Below are 24,543 nucleotides of genomic sequence, written 5' to 3'. Positions count from 1 at the left end.
GAGATTGAAGTGTTCTCCGACTGGTTTATGAATGTTATGAATGTTGACATCTGATTTGTGTCCATTTATTCTTTTACGTAGAGACTGTCCAGTTTGACCAATGTACATGGCAGAGGGGCATTACTGGCACATGATGGCATATATCACATTGGTGGATGTGCAGGTGAACGAGCCTCTGATAGTGTGGCTGATGTGATTAGGCCCTGTGATGGTGTCCCCTGAATAGATATGTGGGCACAGTTGGCAACGGGCTTTGTTGCAAGGATAGGTTCCTGGGTTAGTGGTTCTGTTGTGTGGTATGTGGTTGCTGGTGAGTATTTGCTTCAGGCTGGGGGGCTGTCTGTAGGCAAGGACTGGCCTGTCTCCCAAGATTTGTGAGAGTGTTGGGTCATCCTTCAGGATAGGTTGTATATCCTTGATAATGCGTTGGAGGGGTTTTAGTTGGGGGCTGAAGGTGACGGCTAGTGGCGTTCTGTTATTTTCTTTGTTAGGCCTGTCCTGTAGTAGGTGACTTCTGGGAACTCTTCTGGCTCTATCAATCTGTTTCTTCACTTCTGCAGGTGGGTATTGTAGTTTTAAGAATGCTTGATAAAGATCTTGTAGGTGTTTGTCTCTGTCTGAGGGGTTGGAGCAAATGCGGTTATATCGCAGAGCTTGGCTGTAGACAATGGATCGTGTGGTGTGATCAGGGTGAAAGCTGGAGGCATGTAGGTAGGAATAGCAGTCAGTAGGTTTCCGGTATAGGGTGGTGTTTATGTGACCATTGTTTATTAGCACTGTAGTGTCCAGGAAGTGGATCTCTTGTGTGGACTGGACCAGGCTGAGGTTGATGGTGGGATGGAAATTGTTGAAATCATGGTGGAATTCTTCTCCATGGGTCCAGATGATGAAGATGTCATCAGTGTAGCGCAAGTAGAGTAGGGGCATTAGGGGACGAGAGCTGAGGAAGCGTTGTTCTAAGTCAGCCATAAAAATGTTGGCGTACTGTGGGGCCATGCGGGTACCCATAGCAGTGCCGCTGATTTGAAGGTATACATTGTCGCCAAATGTAAAATAGTTATGGGTAAGGACAAAGTGACAAAGTTTAGCCACCAGGTTAGCTGTGACATTATCGGGGATAGTGTTCTTGACGGCTTGTAGTCCATCTTTGTGTGGAATGTTGGTGTAGAGGGCTTCTACATCCAGAGTGGCCAGGATGGTGTTATCAGGAAGATCACTGATGGATTGTAGTTTCCTCAGGAAGTCGGTGGTGTCTCGAAGGTAGCTTGGAGTTAGTTATGAATATTTTGTGACGATCTGGGCAGTTTCAGATAGTCTGCTTCTGTTTAAATATAGTGATTTTAAAAAATTATGGCTGAAATGCAAATAGTATTATTGTAGTCTAATACCACATTAGAGGAGATGCAGCATCCCGGTGCTCTTAGTTTGACGAATGTAAGATTAGCAAACCCATCTTCTTGAAAGAAAATGGGAAATTTCCACTTCAAAGTATGTTCTGTGCTATTTGATGCAAAATTTCTAGATGTCACGAACAGCTGTATGAAATGTATATTATGTGACTTCGGTTTTTATGGCAAAAGTAAAGTGAATATCCTCCAAAAATAAGATTTTGAGAATGTAACTTGGGAAAAGTGAAGATAACAAGGAAATAAATTACTACTTGAGTGTGGTACTGAGCATGTCTCACATAAAGGGACACTTAAAAGAAGCTAGAAACTTTGACTGTTACAGGGTCTGATGCAAAATCCACTGCAGTCAATGGAAATGTTCTGACACACTTCTGTGGGCTTTGGATGAGGCCCACAAAGGAGAGGGAAGGAGAGACAAAAATGAATTATGTTGGAAGTGAATCAGAGGATGAGATGTAATATGGTACAGTTGAGGTGAGAGAGAGAATATCAGATGCAAGTGTATATAAAGTAGAAATTTGACATAATACTAGAGCAGTAATGCTTTTCTGGTGCAAGAGAAGGATGTTTGGAAGAGGACCTGAAAGGGACAAAATATGAAAGGGGCAGAATTGGGAAGAATAACTAGGAAGAACAGAATGAGAAATGACCGTGGCTGTCGGGGAGAATGGTTTCTCTGATTGCCTGCTGTGCATTATCCTCCTCCTCATCTTCCTTGTCCCCCAAATCCTCATCCCTGTTGCATGAGACTCCCCGCTTGCAGGTGTCCACGGACAGGGGTGGGGTAGTGGTAGGGGCCCCCCCTAGAATTGTATGCAGCTCATCATAGAAGCTGCATGTCTGGGGCTCTGACCCGGAGTGGCCATTTGCCTCTTTGTTTTTTTGGTGGGCTTGCCTGAGCTCCTTAATTTTCATGCGGCACTGCTGCGGGTCCCTGTTGTATCCTCTGTCCATCATGCCCTTGGAGATTTTTGCAAATATTTTGGCATTTTGTCTTTTGGAACGGAGTTCTGATAGCACGGATTCGTCTCCCCATACAGCGATCAGATCCAGTACCTCCCATTCAGTCCATGCTGGAGCTCTTTTGCGATTCTGAGACTGCATGGTCACCTGTGCTGATGAGCTTGCCACGCTGTTCCAAACAGGAAATGAAACTCAGAAGTTCCCGGTGCTTTTCCTGTGTATCAGGCTAGTGCATCTGAGTTGAAAGTGCTGTCCAGAGTGGTCACAATGGAGCACTCTGGGATAGCTCCCGGTGGCCAATACCGTTGAATTGCGTCCACACTAACCCAAATTCGACCTGGCGATTTCAATTTCAGCAGTGATCTTGTCGGGGAAGAGTACAGAAGTTGATTTTAAGAGCCCTTTAAGTTGACAAAAATGGCTTCGTCATGTGGACGGGTGCAGGGTTAAATTGATCTAACGCTGCTAAATTCGACCTAAACTCGTAGTGTAGACCAGGGCTTAGTTATCCCTGCTAGTCCTTGGGGGACTGATAAATAGCATTGAGCCTGATTATGGCCTGCACGGGAGACCTCAGTGAAATATCATGACTGCAGGAAGATGTTGGCAATTCCCTTTTGGATCAGTACTGAATCGGTGGCCTAGCATGTGCTGCATGACATTATGATGTTGGAAGTGCTATCTTTCTGATCAGATATAACTGAGGTTCTGACTAGGGTTGTCACCCCCTGAGGTACAAAAAAAACAAGACCTCCAGGATGAGCCTGAGTGCAAAAAACTAAAATTGGACAGCTGGCAGTGTGTACTAAACGCCCTTACAGATTTCCCAGGACAGCTGTATCAAAAAAGGGACAATCCTGGGAAAACCTGGGCAGGTGGCAACCCTAGATCTGACTACTTCTCATTTCTTTAAATATATCACAGTCTATTTTTTAAGAATAGGGAGATTAACCCTGGTTTGCTGCCAAATGCCAACTGTGGTAAGTAATCTGTCTGCTTAATAGCCACTGTAGTTTCTCCGCTGGATATAACTAGGGCCCTACCAACTTCACGGCCATGAAAAATGTGTCATGGACTGTGAAATCTTGTCGCCCCCCCCCCCCCCCCCAAACACACACACAAAATCTGGTCTTTTGTGTGCTTTTACTCTATAGTATACAGATTTCACAGGGGAGACCAACGTTTCTCAAATTGGGGGTCCTGACGCAAAAAGGAGTTGCAGGGGGGTTGCAAGGTTATTTTGGGGGGGGGGGGTCGCGGTATTGCCACCCTTAGGTCTGTGCTGCCTTCAGAGGTGGGTGGCTGGAGAGCAGCAGCTGTTGGCCAGGCGCCCAGCTCTGAAGGCAGCACCCTGCCAGCAGCAGCGCAGAAGTACGGGTGGCAATACCATACCATGCCACCCTTATTTCTGCGCTGCTGCCTTCAGAGCTGGGTGGCCGGAGAGTGGCGGCTGCTGACTGAGGGCCCAGCTCTGCAGGCAGCAGTGCAGAAGTAAGGATGGCAATACCATACTGTGCCATCCTTACTTCTGCACTGCTGCTGGTGGCGGCTCTGCCTTCAAAGCTGGTCTCCTTGTCAGCAGCCGCCGCTCTCCAGCTGCCCAGCCCTGAAGGCAGTGCCACCACCAGCAGCAGCGCAGAAGTAAGGGTAACAGTACTGCAACCCCCCACCCCCTTGGAAAAACCCTGCGACAGCCGCCCTCCCCCCAACTCCTTTTTGGGTCAGGACCCCTACAATTGCAACACCATGAAATTTCAGATTTAAATAGCTGAAATCATGAAATTTATGATTTTTAAAATCCTGTGACTGTGAAATTGACTGAAATGGACCATAAATTTGGTAGGGCCCTAGATATAACATTCACTTGCTGCCCTAAACTGTTGTGTAGCATTGGTGTGCACTGTTAAGCAACCACTGCATCTCACTCCAGACGTGGCCCTGTTTCATGGTTGCTAAAGTTTAATCCTGTGTGTATTTATAAAAATACTATCAGAGAAATTACTTCTTCCCTCTCAAATATGGAATTCCATCTCCCTGTCCCCTGCTTTCTACCTTATTTTCTCCTCCTCCAAAATATTCTACTGCTCTGATGTGCTAGAGAGCCTGTATTCAATTCTGAGCTAGACAGGTTAAGATCTGATCTCTTGCAACCCCAGAGCGCTGTAAACAGGTATTCAGTATCATCATCAGATCCAGAAACACCTCTTCTTTTAAAGGCAGAACAAGTCCATCACCTCCACCCCAGTAAATTATACAGTATTACATTAGTCTTTAAAGCCAAGGTGTTCGTTCCCATATTATTCCTATAATGTTCCTGCTGTCTATCTGTCCTTCTGAATTCTGCGTAATGCCTGGTCCATGGAAAGATACCATATAAACAAAAAAGATGCCTTAATCCTGAATCATTCACTGTATTGAGTAAATCATGGTCAATGTTTTAAAGGGACTTAGGTTCCTAAATCAGTATTTAGGCACCTAAATAGGAGGCAAGACTTTCAAAAGTGCTGAGAACCCAACAGTTGCCATTGAGAGGACAGCTGCGTGCTCAGCACTATTGGAAACCAGGCCTCTAATTTTGGAGCCTAGCTTTAGACACCTAGTTTTGAATCTCGTGGCCCATATTTTTAATTTGTCATATAAAAACTCTAAAATGTGCTTAGTTATTTACCTTTTTAAAATAACATTTACAGTCTTGTTTATTTTATTTTCAAACAGCAAGATAACAGAGATATGTTCCACAGTGTACGACACATGATATATGATCTTATTGAATGGAGATCACAGATACTTTCTGGAACTCTACCCCAAGATGAGCTCAAGGAAATGAAAAAGAAAGTGACTGCCAAAATAGATTATGGAAACAGGTTTGTGATGACTACTTCATAGTGTGTGCTTCTTGAGAGAGTGGGGGGAATCAGCCTTGTCGTATTATATAGCAGCTCAAAGGCACCGGATATACATGAAGAAAGTATTTCTGTAAGGAGTAGTACTTGTAGTTTAAGTAGCAATCTTTTTAGAGTACGGCAAAGTGGGAAAAATTGCAATATAAAAGCATTTTTGATACAGTACAAATTATAATTTGTGTACTAGACTCCTTCTGTTAAACTGTCACTCATAAACTTTGTGACACTATCAGTTTGATGTCAGATTAAAGCTATGATTTTTGTGAGGTCAGATGAAAGGTATAAATGTTCCTGTCTTTCAAAACCCTTTGCCAATTCACATAAACTGTTGCTGCCTCTCTAGCACCGTCGGCTGTTTGCACTCCGAACTTGTTCATGCTCTCGTGCAGTGCTAGAGGATTTGTCTGGGAAACGTGGGGTATCTCATCGTGCTGCTGCTTGCGTAGTATCTAGCTTGTATTCATGGTTATACTGTTGATTAGATTTCATAAGCATTTATATTCATCCAGAAGACGAGGATAAAAACCAGGAATGGCACCTAATCAATGACAAATGTTACAATGGGGCATGCATCAGATAGGTCAGCAACTTAGATGAGGTGACTTTTGATTTAAGGCTAAGCCTTCTGAAAACTATTTGGATGGAGGGAATGTTGTGTTTGAAAATTGAACTGGTTAATGGTAGACTAAATCATCCCACGGTAAGGAGGAATGCCGTACTATTCAGTTGTGACATTATTTTTTAATTGAAAGCGAGGAATCTTACCTTGCTTATACACAAAATTGGAATCTGGTCAAAGTAGCAGTCTGAATAAGGAGAAGGTGGGGTAATATAAGGTTTTGAACTCCTGGTGATGGAAGATTGATCAGCCAAACTTTCTTTAAGTGCCACTGTAGTGTGATTAGCTCATGAGGATTCATCAGTTTGTGCTTTGCTACTTAAATACTGCAGGTTTTTCAGTTCTTGTGCCCATGTACTTTATCAGCAAAATTAGTGATAAAAAAATCGCTAACTCCATTCAGGAAGTAAGTTAGCATTTAGAATCCAAGATATGGTCTGTTGTACCCCAGTAGACAGTTAACCAGATGCTGTTGATATTATTTGTTTGGCTACTGTATTTTACCATCTGGCTAAGGAGTTGGTTAAAGTTACTCTGAATAACGTCCAGATGCTCAGTGTTCAACACAATAGAACATCTTGTACTGTGTCTTTTATTCATAATGTTCTGATGGACTAATTAAGTGATCAAAACATTCCCTGTAGAGTAGGGGAGAGAATTGAATTTGAACTTTTGAGTAAATATGCACATTTTAAAGGGTGCAGTATCTTTTTAGTGTAGCCATATATCGTGTTTTGCGTAAAATGAAATAAAATGACAATTTCTAATATCCAGACATAAGAAATATTCATTATGCATTAAATATATACTGTCTGGATTTCATGTATGTGCTTACTTTTGCCATTGTTTCCTGAAAGTAATTGGTTTTTACATAAATAAAGACAGGATACTAATTTTATTGTGCTGCAATAATCAAAAACATAATCATTGTGGATTTATGGACTTTTGTTTTTTAAATGGGTATATATGAGATTATGAGACTGGATCAGTTTATTGTGTGTCGATGACAGGTGTCTTTTTGGGGTTGAAAAGCTGATTGTAAACAAAATGAAACACTTGGGAACAACTCCTTAGTCATCAACATGTTTTTACAAATGTCACCTGTAAGTTAAAGAGAAATGAAAAGATAAAATCAACATAGTTTCTGCTCCTGTTCATTTGACAATCTGCGCCAGTGGGTTTCCACTGTGTTGTTCGTAGTTGCAAGGTGGAATGATCAGTCACTGAGTATTAGATTATTTCCCCCCCCTGCCTGTCTACATTCTTCTAGACACAGGATGGCTCCTGTGCTTTCCTTAGCTCCAGGCAGACGCATTTGGCTTCTCACAGAGCGGACAACTGGATGGATGGGTGTGCCAAATATCTCCAGTGGCAGGCTCCTGTAGCCACAGTTGTTGTAAATCCTCTCGTTCTGCTTCCAAACCTAGGCTAGGAGTGTCTCTGCCTTCTCATGACAGGCAGGAGAGGGTGTCATGTCCACACCTGTGGTAGCAGTGGCAGATGATGCCGTGCCTGCTCTTTATCTGAGGCTTCAATCGGAGAGTCCAGCTCCTCACCAGGTAGCCCTCCTTAGGAGCTGAAGCTAGTCAATGCATATTGCAAGGTTTCCTGAACTGTCCTCTGGCAACCCCACTCTCTTTAGCACTCATGTTCCACTCCAGAGCAAACAGTATTTCAAAGAGCCCACTGTCACAGATCCAGTTGGGCACCCTCTTGCAGAGGGAATCCAAGATTCTGTGTCCCTGGATGGCTTAAGCCCCTCAAGGCTGAACGGAATCCGGCCACCCCTCTAATCTCTGGGTCCCTCGGCACACGCTCTGGGTGTAGACCTCCTGTCTGCACCTCATCCTGAGAGCTGAAAACTGCTGTCCAGCTGCCTAGCCCCTCTGGGCTCAATGCTGACCCTCCAGACTCCCTCATACTTAAACACATCATCTCCCAGAACTGCACCCCAAAGGGATTCTCTCCCGGGGCATGCAGTAGCATTTTACACACAGGAGATGTATAGATCTAACACATATGCTCTTTTTGTCATCTGCACAAACCTTCCCCCAGCACTGTGCTATTGTGCATGCTTCAAGAACAGATGCAGCCTTTGGTGCAGCTGTTCTTTGATCTGTACTAGATCAGTCATCCTGGCACCCACCCCCAGAAGTTTGTATGCTGCTTGGAACTCATCTACAGTGAAGGACCCATAGAAACAACTACTCTAACAAGGAACGATTACTTACCTGTACAGTAACTGCAGTTCTTCGAGATTTTCTGTTCCTATTAATGCGCTACTGCCTGCCCTTCTTCCCCTCTACTTTGAAGTCCTTGCCTTGGCTGGATTGCCCAGTTGAGAAGGTACTGGAGCGGTGACTGGTCCACCCTAACCTATATGCCCTTGAATCAGAACACAAGAATGTATAAGGCAGAGATGCAGATCTTGCAGACACTGCAACCAAAAATCTCGGGTCAAAAGCCTGAGGGTTTGCACACATCTGAAGTGTAGCACACATAGGGCTAAAAATCTCAAAGAATTCCAGTTACTGTATGGGTAAGTAACCCCTCCTTCCCTTGGGAACCCTTTTGGGCTCAGGAAAGCAGGGAGGGCGTCCTGCATTATGCAGCCTCTAAATGCTAAGTTGCTTGAGACAAGAGACTCTGACCCATCAGCTCTTCACTATTGATAACTTTCAGCCCCTTCTGTCAGGTGACATCCAGCTCCGCCTTCCCAGTTGACAGAAAAGCCTGCCAGGTGACTTTGTCACCGTGCGGACCTGTCCCTTGCTAAACCTGTTCTGCTGGTTGGGAGCCCATCTTTTGTAAAGAGCTGTTCTCCTTCACTGGAAGAGTAGTTAACTGTGACAACTCTTTTGTTGTTCTTTTGCCCCAAACCTTTGGAATTTTGGCCCTACATAGAGGCAAACAGACAGCAGAGAAGGCAAAAGGATGCACATTCAAAATTGAGTTTGCAGCCTGGTAAAGACACAGAATTTGTAATCTAACTCTGTTCATGACTTCTACAGACAGATTCCCAAATCATCACATCCTCTGCCCCAGCTTTTCTGAGCAGCAGACCAATAAACTTTAGCACTCCAATCCTTTCTCCTAACGTAGGGACAGATGATCGTTCTGTACAAAGACCCTGGAACGCCACAGCACTTGGCACTCCCTTCCTCCTTCAACTCAAGGCAAATCATTGAAGAGTTTCTTGCACTGAGACTGGAGGATGCTCAAATTCTTAACAGTCCCGTGTTTCCTCCTCTCATGGGAATGATACTCTCAGGCCATTAATTTAAGGTCCTCACATGGTAGTGTTTTATTTCAGGTAATCTGGACCATTATCTAGAGGGGATTTTCCCTGGGATCCTGTCCTTGGTGTGTCACACTGTCAAGGACTCCATGGCTCCATATGCTCATGAGGCTTCTCCTTTACCTTTATGGATGGCTCCTCCAGTTTCCGCACCCAGCTAGAAATGGTCCAGAGTCTTCCCTGCAGAAGAGAGGAAGGAGAAACTGCTACCTCCTGTCTATGTGGTTCCTGCTCAGAAGAGTCAGGCTTTGTATGACACATTTCCATGCTGGATTGGGATTCACCCAGTTGAGATTTCTTGGACTCTAAGTTTTAGCAAACTCCTGATGAAAGGACTACCAAAACAAGAATTCACAGGAGAACGGGAAAGAGTAATTCCCTGAGGATATTTGGAAGATTAAGACCTTTTCTTTTCCTCAAGGCCTTGGCCAAGATTGTTAGAGAGACTTGGAGCGATATAAACTGTATGTTCTTCATGCCTTGGTTTTATGACAAGTTCTGGAGCTGGCACGGTGGAAAACAGGTGATCCTCCCAAAAGATAGACTTTGTGTATGGGGAAAAAAAAATCTTCTGAACAGGCTAACCCTTGAAACTTGGATCCTACTGACAGAAAATTATACTCTTCCTTAAGGTCTTAATATCTCCTTTGCTGGGTCTCATAGCTTTTGCTTCTATAGATTTGTGGATTTCTAAAGGAACATGGAACTGCTTGCCAAGGAAGATTTTTAAAAAAGAAGCTAGAACTCATTTTTTTGACAACCAATTTGTATGTGATACTACTTACTTTGTTTGTCCAGAATGTCAAATGAGACAGAGCAGAAAAAGAGATTTTTCTCTTCATATAAATCAGGTATCTGTGATTACATATTCAACATTCTGCAACTCTTGCAGGCCTTTTATGCGTAATGATAAGTAATCTGTGACTTTTTACGTAGGATTCTCGATTTGGATCTGGTTGTAAGGGATGAAGATGGCAACATTTTAGATCCAGAACAAACCAGCACAATCAGCCTTTTCAGAGCTCATGAAATAGCTTCCAAGCAAGTTGAGGAAAGACTACTAGAAGAAAAGGTAAGATACACTATCCCCAACTGTTATCTTTTTAAATTAAGAATCATGTAAATTAATGTCAAAAATAATGATAAAATATAATTAAAGCAGGAATTTGGCTTAGTCTTCTGTTTTAGTCCATGAAGCATTCTCAAGATTAAAAGTATCAAAAATACATTGTGTAGCTCATCTTATTTGGGCTGCATAACTTACCCACCTTTTAAAAACTGATTCCTATACTTCAGAAGTGTCAATGTTGATATAATAATCTACCAATAAATTAATTAATTGGTGGATTACTATGAGAGAGAACTACGAAGATGACGAGAGAGGAGATGCATATTTAATTAAATTGTATATATTAATGGTGGTTTTTCTTGAGGCTTAATTTGGGATACAGTGCTCTAGTTCAGATCAATTAATATTTTCATTAGGATTGTATCTGGCATCCGTATCCTGAGTTTAAAAATGCACTTGCTGAATCATCTGTGGCAAGTAAAAAGGTTCCCTGGTAAATGTGCGGGCAAAGCAAAAAATTTTGCAGAATTTAAACTTTGCTTAAAAAATAAAATTCTCTCTCCCAAAGACCCGTCCAAATGTGAACTTTGAAATCTGCTGCTCTTGAGCTTTATGTAGATGGCTTTATTGTCTCTGCTGCTACTCACTGGTTTGCCAAGCAGGAGCAGAGCGTAATTAACAAGGGTCTGGATAGGTTGTGGTGATGTTTACTGTCATCTTCTTGTTACTCTTGGGAAAGCTTGAAGCAGCAACAGCAGAGGTAGGCCCCAAAGTCATCCATTGTGGAGACAGACTAAAAAACTAGGGGAAGGGGCAGAGTAGCGATCCTGTCTTCTCCCCCTTCTTTCCTTGCAGCCTATAGGAGGCTAGGGAAAAAGTAGAAGAGTGGAGACAGAAGGAAAGCTCTTCTGTTCTAACAGACAAATTTGAAGCTCGATCCTTTGCTCCATTCTGTCCATTCCCCCTTGGTAGCTAGAAACTATACAAAACAGAACTCTAAGGAGGATCCAGGTAGAGCAGCCTGCCAGAAATCTCAGCACCCTTCCCGTTCCCACTATAGAAAATGGCAAGGGCTAGAGCTTCTTCCCCCTGGAGGGGGGACACACTTCTTTTGCCCTAAATGTTTCAGGTAAACGTTTTGTAGTGGAAGGGTAAGATTTACGGATATGATTTAAGGGCGTGATTCTAGCTGTTAGTGCTGTTTAAATTTGACTGTTTTGTCTCCCTTAAATTACAGTCTCAAAAGCAGAACATTGATATTAACAGACAAGCCAAATTTGCCGCCACACCTTCATTTGCTTTATTTGTAAATTTAAAAAATGTAGTCTGCAAAATAGGAGAAGATGCTGAAGTCCTGATGTCTCTGTACGACCCACTAGAATCAAAGTTTATCAGGTTAGTGTCGTCTGTCTGTTGCATTATGTATACCTGTTTATGTTGTGCCTCTCTGGATTTGGTCAAGGAGTCACGGCAGATCGGAGAGGGCTTTTGGAAGGTCAGTTTGCTGGGTAAACTGTAGCGGGAAAGTTAGCTGGGAAGTATGGATTATACAGCACTTCATCTGCTTTATTCAACACAGCAACAGATTAGTCTCCCTTGCTTCAGCGCGTTAGAAATTTGTAGTGTTCCTTATCGCATTGTCTTTAGTTCCACCTGTGTAGACGTAAATGACACATGAACAAGGCTTGGCTCATTCACTGTTCAGCTGCCTTGGCAGTCATCAGAGAGAGTGAGTGTTCTGGATCCCCTGCTTCCTTACAGGGACTGCATTCTACTAGGCTGATGGAGAATTGCTCTTTTATTCATATTACATGCACAAAGCACAATGACAGCTGCTCACCGTGTAAATGTTCCTGTGATTGTAATAGAAGAGAAGCACACCTGTGATATCAGGTTTAAAGAGACAAAAGAGTATATTACTTTTTGACCCCTGTAAAACTTCATCATTAGTATCCATATGTGGCTATATGAATTATAAAATTACTTCTGTAGGCATCTTAAAGTTAATGTTGATACATTTTTGGTGTAGATTTTGAAGTGTGGTTCTACTCTAAAAAGTGACTTTAAAAATGCAATTATGTGGTACCATATTTGTGACTCACTAAACAGATTAGGTCTGGAAATCAGATGGTTGGTTTGTGTTTTTTTCAAATTGCCTGCCATGCAAACTCAAACTGAGAACTGAAAGTCAAGCTGGGTTCTTTTGGCTCATGCATCACCAATGACAGAACTCAGTTAATTGTCCTACTATTTCATGAGCTGAGTAAGAATCCAGCTCATTGTCCCAGAGCTGCACTGTCACTCCTGTATTAACAGGTGTAAAACACTGAAACTAAACCCTCCCCCTCCCAAAATAATAAGAAAACTCCGAAATATAATTTAGTCAGTGAAATGGCAATGTTTACGCACAAGGAACAAGCAGTTGGGTAAGAAGGTGCTATTTAGTATAATCACTTTACTGAGCAGAACCTCGCTTATAGTGCTGAAAAATAGGTTGTTTAATGTGAACTTAACCTAATTTTGTAACATCTGAACTCATATGTATATCTAAATACATATATATTTTAAAAACCTTGTTCTTACAGTGAAAACTATCTAGTTCGATGGTCAAGTTCTGGGCTGCCTAAAGACATAGACAGGTTACATAATCTTCGAGCTGTGTTCACTGTAAGTGTGCTTTTGTTTTTGCAGTGTTTAAAATGCTTTGTTTCCTATCTTGAAAAATGCTAAAGAGTTTAACAGGTATTAGACTACCTCTGCAGACTTGAATTTAGGTCGTGGAGAAACTTGTAAGTCACTCCTTGTTAATTACTCTAATGCAATTTCTGACAACTGTGGTTCATGTGGGTAAAGGCCAAGTTGAACCTCTGACAATTGTGAAAAAGATTTAAACTGTTCAAAAATAGTTGGACTCTTTGGCTTCTTCGTAAATTAATGGCTTAAGTATTGTTATGAAAATTCTATTGTCATGAGAATAACTTATTCTAATGCTAAAAGATGAAAAGACTAAATTCTGAACAACAGCTTGTCTTTCTGCTGGCTATTAAAGTAGAACCTGAAATGAACAGGATTCTTATAATGTATGGAAATTAATATTTCTAGGACCTTGGCAGCAAAGACCTGAAAAGAGAGAAAATCAGTTTTGTCTGTCAGATTGTAAGAGTAGGCAGAATGGAACTAAGAGACAACAATACAAGAAAACTAACCTCTGGGCTAAGACGACCTTTTGGAGTAGCAGGTAATCTATTCTTCTTAGCTTTTACATAGTCAGAATTCACTGTAAATAAGAGCTGCTTTTAGTATTGAATAATTGCTCCATGTTTTTGTCAGCATTTTGGTAAGGGGGGAAAAAACAAGCTACTAAATCTTTTGTGTGTATCTTAGATACATATGTTACACTGGATGTAATTTCACTTGTGCATTTGATTTTTCCTTCCTAACTACAAAATGGCGAATAACTGACTAGGTGGTAGGACTATGGAGGGTATGGTGGATCACAAGTTGAATATGAATCAATACTCTGATGCATTTTTTAAAAAAGGCTAATATCGTTCTGGGCAGTGATAAACAGGAGTGTTGTATGTAAGACACTGGTGAGGCCTCTGCTGGAGTACTGTGTCCAGTTCTGGGCGCTACATTTTAGGAGAGATGTGGACAAGATGGGAGAGTCCAGAGGAGAGCTACAAAAATAATTAAAGGTTTAGAAAATCTGGTCTATAAGAGAAGGGTTTAAAAAGCTGGACGTGTTTAGTCTTGAGAAAAGAAGACTTGAGGGAAGACCTGATAAGTTAAATATGTTAACAGCTATTAGAAAGCGGACAGTGATCAATTGTTACCAATGTCTACTGAAGGTAGGACAACAAGTAATTTAATCTTGCAAGAGAGATTTAAGTTAGATATTAGAAAAAAATTTCTAATTATAAGGGTAGTTAAGTTCTGGAATAAGCTTCCAACGGAGGCTGTGGAATCCCTATCATTGGAGGTTTTTAAGAGTATGTTGGACAAACACCTGCCAGGGATGGTCTAGGTTTATTTGGTCCTGTTTCAGCATAGGGGGATGGACTTGATGATCTCTTGAGGTCCTTTTCAGCTGTACAGTTTTATGATTCTGTAGGATTCTGTGTATAGCATCAGGTATTTTAAAATCTGAATGGAAATGTCCAAGTGCACTATAGCTTAGAGTTTAAATCAGATTAATTCTCTTCCTGCGGAATATACTACCTTTTAAAATGTTTGAAATGGCAGAGCATCAACTGGGCTAGAGGTTATGAAGTCACTCAGGAATAAGTGATTTAGCTGGTTATGAACAAAAGGCAGATACTCAGAATTATTAAGGAGAAGTGCAGAGAGATGGAAGGTCAAACAAATCACATGATAAAATTGCTCAAATAAAGTGGAGAACACAAATAACTTAATTGTTGACTGCATAGTTACATGAATTCATCATATGCCCTGTTTCTGCTACCCTTTGTAATTACTTTCAGAAACAAACTACTTTGCCCTTAATAAAAACACAAGCAAAAGGAAGGCATTTTTTATTAACACACACAGTTGTGCGAGAACGATGTATGTTAAGATAATATTTTCCAAAATATAAGTAATAAGTAGGCTTCTAGCTCACATGGCGTACACAGTGAGAAGATTTAAGCATTGATTAGTTTAGGTTTTAATGGGCTCTTATTGACATTAAAACATGCACCAGGGAGGTCATTTAAAAAAATTCTGAAGGCTTTTGACAACTAAGGGCTTGTCTACATGGGGAAGTTAGTGTGCAATAAGCTCGGGTGTGAATGTAAAGCACACTGGCTACTCTGTGCCAACTCCCTGTGTGGACACTTTTTCTGTGCACTAAGAGTGCCTTTGTGTGCAATAGCTTAAGGCACCTTGGGGGTGTCTTAAGAGAGCCCTTGGGCTGTTTAGCTTAGTCCACAGAAAGTGTGTCCACGTGGGAAGCTAGTCCAGAGTAGCAAGTGGGGTCCTCTTCCTTTTATAGACGAGCCCCCAAAGTTCCTTACTATTCTCTACCTATTCCCTATAGTAAAGGGAATTCTTCACATGCTGGGGTAACCATATGTTGAAATTCAAATAAGCTCTACCTTTCCCTGTTGTACTCTTAAATACAGTACAGCAGTTTACAGCAAATTAAGAGAAATGTTCAGATATACAATATTTCATCATGTTCATTTAGACTAATATGGAATTTCCTCCCCTTCTAATTAAAGTAAATTTATATCCCTTCAGTGGTCTAGCCTCTACAGAGCAACATAATCACAAAAACTTGAGGAGGTATAAACTTCCCAGGAGGGCGTAATGGTAATAATGCACATAGAATCTGAAGACCATGACTGCTCTCTGTGTTCGTGTTCTTTTCAAGGGTGGAATTTCATGGCTGGTTGTGTCTGAATGGCTCTGTTCACCAGTATTATGCCAATGATCTCCTAGTTCCTATATAAATCAAACAATATCTTGATATAAAGGCCATGTAACTTTTGTTTGACACAACAAAGAAGAACGTTGGTGGGCTACTATCTTTCATTTTATAGTACTATTCAAGGAACATATATGACAGTGTTACTAGCCAACCTAATGTCATTTTCTCCAGATATCATTTGTAAAGCAGTGACATGATTTGTTCCTATATACTCACAAAATATTATATGAACACTGTCATAGAAGGATCCTGAGGTGAATTATTTCAAAGACGGTTTATGACCTTTCCTACCTCCACTCATCCTTGCACCTGACTATGTCACATCTCATGGCTATTGAAAATTAAATATAAATTTGAAGACTAAAATATTCTCTCTCTCTTTCTCAAATGAAGAAATAACTTCACTAATAGTTTTCTTCATCAGGCCAGGCCCTCGATTAATAAAGTGGTGATTTGTATTGAGATTTAGATCCCTGGAGGCAATAAGCTTCTTGGTTGTTCATGTAAGCAGAAGTTTAAAATAATGTCACATGATGGTACATGTGACAAAACAAAAGCTTGTATCCACATCTACTAGTAGCTTCAGAGGATGCCATTTATTTCACTGATGTGAAAATTGAGTCTGTATTTGAAACATGAACCTATGCTGCAAAAGAACTATACTGGTTTTATGCCATTGTTAATCTCTTTCATTAGAGATGAAGCGACTGTAGTACATTGTTTGTTTGTCTCTCCCCTAGCCTGCCTTTGTTGATCAGTTTATTGCAGTAGCTTTGTTTTTTATTTCAGTAATGGAAGTAACTGACATAATTAGTGGGAAAGTTGATGATGAGGACAAACAACACTTTATACCATTTCAGCCGTAAGTATATAGAATAATGTAAGCGTTGTCAGAGGATTTAAGGCAGATTAAATGTAAAATACTTTTCAATGTCAACTTTTGAAATTGATCTTACAGTCCACTAATGTTATGTAGATATTTTGAAGTTGGTAAATTTGCTACAGATTGGAATTTTAACACATGAGGTCTTAAATGTATTTTCCCCCCCTTCTTAGTTCTTCACTTATTTATTTGGAATGAATAGTGATGCCAAAAAAAAAAAAAAGTTCACCCATTTCTAAGTGCTTTCTTAGCTTCAACTTTAAAAATGTCTTTTCCATTTTTGTGTGTGAAGGAGCCTGGAACTAACTAGATGGGCCCAGGATTTTTGAGATAGACGTTTTAAGCTTCTTTCCTTTATATGTTACTGGTTCCAGTCTAGTCAAGGTTGGTAATGACCAAAAGCTGTTACTGTCTGATGGATGTTAAGTGTCCTGTATGAAATGAGTTGGTTGTATCACATGACTGTCCATGTCACTAAATCACCACCATAATTGGCACTAATTGGCAGATAATTAAAGATAGAGAAACCAAAGAATGAATGGGCATGGGAACTGAAATAACTCCTCATACGTATAACTAGTTTTCCAGTGAAATAAAAGGAACCACTATGCCATGTGAAACTTCACAGTGTTATCAGATATTTTTAAGATTAAAAGAAAGCACTGAAATGTACTGTCAAAGGTCAGACGTAGATTTTACTTTGGATTTCTTAATTTGTTCTTGTGGTTTGAGTAAGTCTGAATGTTTGTGGATAGGCTTTCTTCCTTTTTTAACGAAAAAATAGTCCTTTTTAGAAGTGTGTGCTTACTATTAACAAAGGAATTAAAATGTGTGGGGATTTTAAAGATTCCAACTTTAATATCATAAAATGAGGAAGGGGTAGTGGGGATAAAAAAAGTACATCCCCATTAAAATACGAATACTCAGCTTTACCATTGTTGAATGCAGTGTTGGTGTAGTTGTGTTGGTCCCAGGATATGAGAGACAGAAGGTGGGTGAGGTGATATCTTTTATTGGACCACCTTCAGTTGGTGAGAGAGACAAGTTTTGTCCAATAAAATATATTACCTCTCCCATCTTGTCTCAGCTTTACCATTGTACGAAATGTAGACCACAATGCTGTTATATAACTGAGTTCCCTTTTGACTTAATCTACTCCTAGATTTCGTGAGTGTTTTTTTATAAATTTAGAGAGCAATAGACTAAAATAATGTAATATCAAATAACTTCAGTATGGAAACTAGGTCTAATTAAAAAGTACAAGAGTTAGCAGGGATGTTTGGGGAGCTTAACAGAAAATTTGAGATTGCAGAATCTATAGAAAGAAATCAGGTGACTAGCACTATGTGCCTAATGGCTCTAGTCCTGGCCACTTCATATTTGGATTTCATGGTAACAGTGGAATTTGTGTATAAGACATAATAGTCTGTAGAACAGTAACACAGTTCTATAGTTCAAGGAAAGTAGAAGCTTTTAAAGAAGAGTGTCTTTGTGAGATTTATTTATTGTATTTAAACAATGACAGTGTGGAAGTATGCACAGAAAATGAATCTTTGTGGATCAAGAAAGTGGATGCTAATGGAATGTTTAGCTTTTTGCTCCATTAAAACTGATTTATAGTCTGTTTATATACAAACCAGCTTTTGGAAAGGGTGTGCAATATGTTTTTGTTGTGTTTTTTTCCTTCAGTAAATTAAAATATTCTTCAAAGTATACACCAAGAATATGAGTAATGTGCAAACACACAAAGAATAGCTTTGTCGTTGTTTCCAATGTTGACTTAAACATTGTGTATAAGAGGCATATTTTCTTATTCATTTCATGCTGTGCTTTTGTTGTGCTACATGCAATTCTGTTTTCATATGTGTGTTTGTTTGTATTCATTCACTGGCCACCAACACAACAGCTGTCAGAAGCACTTGGCAAGACTGGTGTGGTACTTAAATGACATTTGTAAATGTTGCATTTCTTTTATAATTTTCACATTTTCTTTTCTTCACCTAGTATAACAAAATGATGGATTATCTGTTTTTCTTCCACTAAGCCATTTCAGTTAAATTTAGAAGTTTTCTCTTCTGTAAAATCCATCAAACCATATACACTACCTCTTAATATAGTCAGTTTGTAGAAGCTGTCCTGAAGGTTGCACAGAATTAACATACTGTACATTTTTGTAAAATCATCCCAATTGGATTCCAGTATTTATCATGGGTCTCTCAGGAGATCAGTGTTCTTCTTTACTACTATACATGCTATTTATTGGAAGTGGGATTGGGACCTGACACATGCATGTTTCTGTTGGGAAGGGTAACATAGAATTGCTTGACTTCTCTTTAGCAGGTCAGCATTTTCCTGATTAATGATCTTCCTATGTCTTTCTTGTTACCTTTCCTGTCTTTTGTCTTGCGTTGACTAATAAATACTCTTCGTCACAACTATGATATGATCTTTTGTGTTCCCTTGTTACTGTGACTTCTGGTTTTCTGTGACCCTTTGTTTCCTGGTGTTGGTCGTCATGTGCATCCTCCAGGCTAGCATTGGATGACGCCATTCGACACAAGCAGCTGAACATATCATCCCGTTTTTCACCCAGGGTGGCAGGGGAGAATGATTTCCTTCAGACTGTTATAAACAAAGTGATTGCTGCTAAAGAAGTTAACCACAAGGGTCAGGGTAGGTACTGTTCTTTATGTAAACTGGAATACAAAATATATCCTTGCTTCACACCATCTGACTATTTTAATTTGGACTGGAGGATTCATTTTTTTTGTTTGCTTGCTATTGTTTGGTACCAAAAAAGACACCTGTCCTGTTTTCCCCCCGCCCCTGCTTCTTCCTCCCTCCCTCCCTCCCTCCCTCCCTCCCTCTCTCCGTGCCCCCTTTCCCCCCGCTTCCGTTTTTGGGAGTATTGTTATCCTACAGATTGTCTTCTGTCCTTCTTATGCACTGGTTGGCCACTTTTACATGCGTCTGTATTTCTGGCCTATCCACTCTTGTATGTTTGTGTATTGAAAGCAATGACTTCAAGAACTGGCTTTCATGCCTTTGAACCCTGGCACGCCCTGGGCCCATCAAAGGGATGGGGGGAGTGTTCCTCTCCCCCCATTTTTCTCATTTTTTCCTATTAGCAATTGTAGTCAAAGCAGTTGGTCTGCTGTCAATACGACAAGGCAGTTACTCTCCTCGGAACTGATACCAACTTGTGTTTTGAGTTGGTAAAGGAGGGCTGCAAAATAAACAACACTGTTAATTACTGTCTATAGGTTGAACGGATAATTCAGTGTATCCTCTACTGATATGAATATAAATATAAAAGATATATACTAGTTAAAAAAAAATTAAATGCATTCCAGCCCTATTGCTATATACTTGATTTGTTCTTTTTCTGGGTCCTGGATTAACTCATCATTGTGTAAGTAAATGCAGAATCTCAGTTTACCAATTTTCTCTTGGCACTGTTTTTCTTCTATTTATAAAGTGTTTGAGCAAAGGGTTTAAAGAAAATACACTTCGATCACTCATATACTTTAAATCTGAGAGAAGTGTGCATAACATAGGTTTTTTTATACAATCGCAATATAAAGAGGAGAATGGGTTTTGTTTAAGAAGTTTTTCTGCTATTTTGAACTGCCACTCCAGCCAATATTTGTAGGGAGGTATATTATTACAAGTTACTAAATTGTAACTTTCTTAAATTTACTTTTGGATTCTTCATCTGTAAAAATAAAAAATTAGTGGATGGGAGAGTACTTGCTGCGAGTGCACAAGTTGCTGATTGTGTTATTATCCTGTTACAAACATTATGCATTCGGTTTTTTTATAAAATTTGCTTAATAGATATACCGTTTTATTGTATTGCTTCTTTTTCTTTCACTTCTATAGTTGCCTTTGTTATTATTTAACTCTTATGCTTCATTGCAATGACCTCCATTAAGGAGTCTGTTTACCAAGTTATCACTCATTGGTATCTGAGATTCCACAGTTCTCATCTGTGCCATAGCACAGGAAGTAATTGCATGGTGTCTGTTGGCAAATGCTGACATTTTAAAGGCATCATTGAAGTTTTCAGAACGGTACATACAGTACAAGTTATACTTTCCTAGGTTATCCCCATAGATGAAATGCAAAAATGACCTCACCGCACATGAAGCGGTGGGGCCGTTTGTTTGGCTTGTTGGAGGAAGTATGTTGCTCCTTGCAGGGTTAGAGAACCAGAGATACTTGCTACACAGGCAGGCGGCTCAATGCCTGGTTAGTGTTGGGAACACTGATCCATCCTTCCCACCAGGTGACCGGTGTGTGTCTGGGGGAAGCTATTTATGCCCTCATGTACAATAAAAGCCTATTCAAAAACCTGGACCAGGCTTAGCAGCACCCACCCTTCCTCTCATGGAAGTACTTGAAATACCAGGTTTTGTCATGATCTGCTGTGGGCATTAGGACAGTTACTCCTTTCTTGCGGGACTGGGAAGGAATATTTCCTGATGGCCAGATTGGCCAAGTCGAGGTGGGTTTTTTGCCTTCTCTACAGTGGGTTGGGAGCTGAGGGGGAAGGAGGAGGGGGTTAGGCTATGATGATGCAATTCATTGTTAGCTTGTGGCGGATGTCCAGTGCAGGCACTCCTTAGGGAGTGGATACAGTGATCAGATCAAATGGGAAAGTATTTAAAGGAGGTATCCTTTAAAGGAGTGGAAATGAGAGCTGTTCGGGTCTCCTGTGACTGTTACGGCAGGGAGTCAACCCCCATCCCTCAGTAGTAACCCTTAACCCCTCATTTGATGGAGGAAGAGGTGTGCTGAGGTCCCAGAAGCAGGTTGCCTGGCGACCAGGCTGGGTAAGACTGACAGCAGCCCGGCCTCACCCCTCCGAGGTATGTAAACGGTTATGGAATTACCTGTACTGTAAAATTTTACCTGGTGGGTACTTCCAGACTTTTAGGGCTAAAGTTGTAGCCTGATTAAAATGCATCCAGAGTCTCCTGTCGTCCTCCTGGCATAGCCAGATAATGTGCACTGGGGAAGAGTATCAGAGTTGGGGACATCTTCCTCAGTTACTTGATACTTTCTTCTCAGATCTTCCATTCTAACTAATGCTGCCCCTTGTACTTTTCCTATGAAAAGAATCAAACCCTTTACTGTCTCATTTGGAAGATTTATGAAAAATCAGAGGGCAGGCGTAAGTTGCAGACCGATGCTATTGATGGTTTAATAACCATTTTCTGAATTCAACTAGCTCTTCAGTTACTGAGGACAGCTTGGATACTCAGTGGCACCTATTTTATCTTGTTCAGTGCAAAATTTATGTAAAAGGTGCTATAGCAGCTCCACAGTGCAAACTTCACTGCGCCCAATTAAGCACTGAAGATTCCAACATCTTCCTGCCCATCCTTACTCATGTTGTGTGGTACTGCAAAAACTGTTTCTACGCTGGACTTAAGTTTTGTTTTACTGAAGCCCTTCTTCAAATTCTGTTTTCTTAGATTTGAAAAAGATGATCCCATCCCACCCAATCAGCCATCATGCTTACCAAAATATATTCTCCTGTGTGAAAAGAGGAAATTCCTTCCTATCATTGACATCTATTAACATGCAATAGACAACAAACTGCTAATGGATTGCATTATGCTCTCCAGAGAAAAAATAAACTAGGGCCCGAATTCTGGTACTGTGTGTGTCTGCATGTGTGAGAGTGTGCAGAGCTGCACCTACGCAGAACCCCATTGACTTTGTGTGGGCACAGGGTCTGCCTGCCCTTGCGCACGCAGTTGTGGAATTGTGGAATCTGCTACGAGGTATTGTGTTGGCTACATGAGCCACATCCATTATGTCTCCAACGCACGCGCGCACACACACACACACAAACACACACACACACACACACACAATTTCCAGCTTTTCTATCGGTTTGTATTGTTTGCCTTAAAATCTATTCTAATCTGATGTACCCAGTGCGTTCTAGATGTGATAGTTGTAGTTCCGTTTCAAAGTTTTTCTTAAATAATTATTTCTAATCTAGTGTTGCAAAATGTAAATGCTTTGGGGGCAAGGCTTAGTAACTTTTATGTGCCTTGTCTTTTGAAGTTCATAAGACTCTTTTTTTTTTTTTTCTGTGTTTGTTTAAAAAATATAGAAAATATGTCTAATAATTACATTTTATGCTTCAGGTTTATGGGTGACTTTGAAACTTCTTCCAGGAGATATTCATCAGATTAGGAAAGAGTTTCCTCACTTGGTGGATAGGTCCACAGCTGTGGCTCGGAAAATGGGGTTTCCTGAGATTATTATGCCTGGTAGGTGTCAATAGTTGCATTAGGATACTAAGAGCAAAATTGGGCGTGCTGCTAATGTTCATGCTTTTTAGGGGGCTTATTCCTTCACCCACTTACTTCCCTGGTCCTTCTCGCATGAACAGAGGGCAACAATACCCGAAGTCCAAAGGTGCAAACAATTCGATGTTTATTGGGGTGAACTTCCAGCAAGCATGATTCCAGTTTCCTTCCTTAGTGTCCCCCTTCCCAGCTCTGACACCACAGAGCCTTACACCTGTGTCCCTGTTCCCATTCCTGCCCTTTGCCAAACATGATTCCAATTTCCTTACCCCCATTCCCTGTTCCCATTTTCCCCTTTAGCAAAACATGATTCCAATTTCCTTACCCCCATTCCCTGTTCCCATTTCCCCTCCCCTCCCCACACCCACCCACACACCCACTCACTTCCTGATTGACTGCAGACTATATAGTAAAACTTGAGTTCTGCTTAGCTATACCTTAACCAATCATTTTCCTGAAATTTAACTAACCAATACTAACATACTGTAACATGATTATGTAACCAATTATATCCCACCACACTAATTAGTTTACACCCAGCAACATTAATTATACAGCAGACAGGAACAATCACAGAACCAGACAGAGATTATACAGACAAAGAATAGCAAAGTGGGAACTATAATGACAAAACAATACAGAAGTGAGGATTTCACATCCCAGCTATTAAGTGAGTTCTTGCCAGACAGGATGCTATCAAACTAAGTTTTCTTTTACATCTTCTAGGCACTTCCCTTTCTCTGGAGGTGATTGGCACTGTCAGGACAGGATTGTATTCCTAACGGCCCAATAGCACCTTATTTCAGTGTGACTAGTTTGGAATGTGAGGATGTGACCGGTTGCTTCCCAGCTTATGGCTGCCTCTGCTGCTTAGCCAAAGGCCTTAGCCTAAGAACAGGGTCACAGTAAGAGAAGGACCTTACACTGGCAGACAGTGATTTTGATTCTTTCTTTTATACCTCTAACTAGCCAAGTGATAAGAATACACCTAAATTCTTAAAGTATAGGCCTTTGCAGACAGGCCTGAATATCTATATCCTAACAATTACCACAGATAATACAATAAAACTATCTGAATCAAATCCATAAAATAACTAATATTTTGGTACATAATTATTTTTTCAGTTTATATTAAGTGCCTCAAAAAAATTATATTGATAATTTAGTTGCAAAGTGAGAGACATTATGGAGTAGCTGTACTCAGACAGTAGAGCATCTAGTTTTAGTTTCAAGTCACATACACCTGAGTGGTGTTGACTACTGTGTTACCAGTGAATCTGTGAAGCAATTTATACAGTTTCAAAAGGGGCAGCTTAATCTACATGTACAAATGGACTACATGTTTAGTTCACGTGCTTGAATGCAATAATGGGTAATTGTATTCACACGGTTCGGGTGACTGTTATATGTACCAAATATTTACTTTATTTCTTAAGTCACCTGTTAAATGTGTCTGTATATCTGGAAGTTTTGAAATATGATTTTAAAAAAAAGACCAATTTGAGGAACAAGCATTACTTGATTGTTTTGTTTTATAAAAGATGCCCTCTTCATGTGTCTTGGGGCATGTGTAGAAAATTTTGAAAACAGATATTTGCTGCTTGTTTATGAAGGAAAAAGAACACTCCCTAAAATAAGA

The 24,543-nt window shown here is 40.5% G+C and overlaps 1 protein-coding gene across 2 annotated transcripts in view; it reads left to right on the top strand.

Annotated features, from left to right (window-relative positions):
- The window catches only part of DOCK1 (dedicator of cytokinesis 1), a 540,600-nt gene that overhangs the window by 63,765 nt on the left and 452,292 nt on the right, over positions 1-24,543 (top strand). For both annotated transcript variants that reach the window (XM_074959163.1, XM_074959164.1), the window contains exons 6-13: positions 5,088-5,236; positions 10,129-10,264; positions 11,499-11,656; positions 12,847-12,928; positions 13,364-13,499; positions 16,482-16,554; positions 19,106-19,248; positions 22,740-22,865. In XM_074959163.1, the coding sequence (XP_074815264.1) occupies positions 5,088-5,236; positions 10,129-10,264; positions 11,499-11,656; positions 12,847-12,928; positions 13,364-13,499; positions 16,482-16,554; positions 19,106-19,248; positions 22,740-22,865 (1,003 nt within the window). The remainder of the gene's footprint in view (positions 1-5,087; positions 5,237-10,128; positions 10,265-11,498; positions 11,657-12,846; positions 12,929-13,363; positions 13,500-16,481; positions 16,555-19,105; positions 19,249-22,739; positions 22,866-24,543) is intronic.

This window comes from Natator depressus, chromosome 7 (genome assembly GCF_965152275.1).
Source record: "Natator depressus isolate rNatDep1 chromosome 7, rNatDep2.hap1, whole genome shotgun sequence".
Taxonomy (NCBI): Eukaryota; Metazoa; Chordata; order Testudines; family Cheloniidae; genus Natator; species Natator depressus.
The sequence above is the reverse complement of the archived record's forward strand: the minus strand, read 5'-3'. Positions and strand labels throughout refer to the sequence as shown.